General features: G+C 31.3%; 1 protein-coding gene across 1 annotated transcript; it reads right to left on the bottom strand.

Annotated features, from left to right (window-relative positions):
* Window positions 1-637: 637 nt before the first annotated feature.
* Window positions 638-1466, bottom strand: LOC110616994 (pathogenesis-related protein PR-1). The gene has a single exon (XM_021759556.2). It carries the CDS (start codon window positions 1270-1272, stop codon window positions 778-780), a length of 495 nt encoding a protein of 164 aa, XP_021615248.1. The 5' UTR covers window positions 1273-1466; the 3' UTR covers window positions 638-777.
* Window positions 1467-2498: the final 1032 nt, after the last annotated feature.

Genomic DNA, 2498 nt, shown 5'->3' with positions numbered 1-2498 from the left:
ATTATGCATAGAAAATTGAAAATATAAAATTTTAATTTTATATAAATTTACTTTTGAATTATCACTAAAAAATTAAATAAAATCATTACTCGTAAATATTTAAAAGTGTGAACTATATTTTTTAAATTATTTAGCCTTTTTTAGACTTTTTCAAGCAATTCAAGATAAATTTAGTCAGAAAAATGAAATATGACAATTTTTTTCCATTTTATAATTAAAAAGCAAATTTAATTTTTTTATCAAAATTTTTCGATAAAATCAAAATTCAAGTAACTAAATTATTGTATTTTAAAAATAAATAGACATATCTATTAATTATAATAAATTTTAAGGGCTAAAAAGTAATTTTGTTAGTGAATTATTTTGAGAGCCATGGTTGTACTTGAGCAACCTTCGGTTCTTGTGCCGACAATAATGTGTGGTCACAATGCACAGCGTTGGCGTTTGATCGGATTTGCTCTCAATTTGCTGCTGAAAATGCACAGTGGAGTTCTTCACCAAAATGCAGCTTAAAACATCTTCCCTACTGCCCAGCTCATGAATAAAAATGTAATTTTTTTTTTATGCTATTTCAAGAATTATCAATTTATCATAAATAAACACATATACAATACAAAAAGAAAATGAAGAAAAAAAATTAAGAAAATTGCTCTTGCACAAAATAAAACCATTGAAATTGACCAGACAATTAACATAACTGAATCCACTAAAGTTATAGAACAAATATTGAAATTCTTAGTTGAAAAAATTCCATTATTATCATCGAAATAATAACAATCAATAAGGCCTTTCTCCAATGAAATTCCCAGGAGGATCATAATTGCAAGTCATGAAAACTCCCTTACCACCAGAACAATTAACTTTGGCACACCCAACTCTTCTCGTCTTCCTCCAAACAACCTGAGTATAATGTCCACATTCTTGATCACCAGCACAAGAATTAGACCAATAATCATACCATTTTCTCTCAGAGACCCAAGCAGTGACAGCCTGAGCAGGACTCCACCCACTGCCACTCCCCCAGAAAATGTTCTCACCATAAGGTCCATTGGAGTGCCTGAGGTCACAATCATACCTTCTCTGGTTGGCGTACCACTGAGCATAGCGTGCGAGTTTTGAGTCCCACACCAACGGCGGCATCCTCAGCGTGGCACGAGCTGCATTCTGCGGCGCCAAGAACTGGCTTGCAGCACTTAGATGGGCTGCAGCTTGGTGAGTCCATGAGAGGAGGAAGAGGAGAAGAATGGGAAGGGAAATATAGCAAGTATGCATTGTTTTGGAGGAGAATTTAGGAGATAGGTGTCATAAATTGAGGAATTTTTTTTGCATATATTAAGATTATATATAGATATTATTGATGAATGATGATTATGAGAGGAGGAGTAGTTGGATTTTTTTGGAGAGGTATAAAGTGTCAAAATGTATGGGGTGGCACCCATGTTCGATAATGATTGCCATATCTGTTTTGGTGGGGGACAAGGGTTTTCAATTGCTATTAACTACTTTCTAAGACTTAATTTTTTTTTTTAAGGCAATCCTTTCTAAGAATACATCATATTTACAAAGAAGGCCTTATTTTATTGGATAACTTCCATATTTCTTGGTTCCACCACCCAATATTTTGACAACAATACACAAATTATATGTATATATATGAGGATGAAGGAAGTAAACTTTTTTAATTTGAATATTACTTTCTCTTTTGTGCTGAGTTAATATTAAATTTTTTTAAAAATTTGACTGTTTCATTCAAATTACGTGTAAAAAAAAAAATTTACACACCATTTAACGTTACAACACTTAGAAAAATCAATAAATATAAAATATTTTTTCAAATAAAAAATAAAGTTATTTTAAAAAAATGACTTGCTCTCTTTAAACGAGAAAGTAATTTTATATGTTTTAGAAAATCTTATAAATATGTATCTTCATACTATATGAGACTCGTCCAAAATAGACAGTAAGTTATCACCATAAAATAAGGTCACGCAGTAAGGATTTTATAATTTTATACGCAGTCTCACTCATAGAAAAAAAAAAGACTCAGACGTTTTAAGTGTGTCTTAAAGCAGATCGAATTTAGAATAGACAGACTTGCTCTTTCAACTTCAAAGCAAGACTCCATAAAAAAGCTACCATTAAATAGCTGCAATCCAGTAGATCACCTTCACACCTACAATCACAGGATTCCATACCAATTAGCTAACGAAAATCCCCTACCGACGAACCAACCATACCATCATTGGATTATCAGAAAATATTATATTTATCACCATATTCTTATAGTATAAAAGGAGAATAATCACAGAAATAAAGAGAATAATCACAAAAATAAAGGTACATTATTTTTTAACACAAGTATTCTCAAATTCTCTATATTCACCTCAATCTTTATATTACTGACTTGAGTATCGGAGTGACTGTCGTAGATACCCATCATCTCATATTTTCTTTCTCGCAAGTTTAGCCAATCACATTATAATTTTATTTCGGCTACA

This window comes from Manihot esculenta, chromosome 6 (assembly GCF_001659605.2).
Source record: "Manihot esculenta cultivar AM560-2 chromosome 6, M.esculenta_v8, whole genome shotgun sequence".
In the NCBI taxonomy this organism is placed as follows: domain Eukaryota; kingdom Viridiplantae; phylum Streptophyta; class Magnoliopsida; order Malpighiales; family Euphorbiaceae; genus Manihot; species Manihot esculenta.
Note: the sequence above shows the minus strand (reverse complement) of the source record. Positions and strands in the feature narration are given on the sequence as shown.

What these genes read in the sequence shown, in the direction of transcription:
- LOC110616994 (XM_021759556.2), bottom strand. Translation starts at nt 1,272, where the DNA reads ATGCATACTTGCTATATTTCCCTTCCCATTCTTCTCCTCTTCCTCCTC.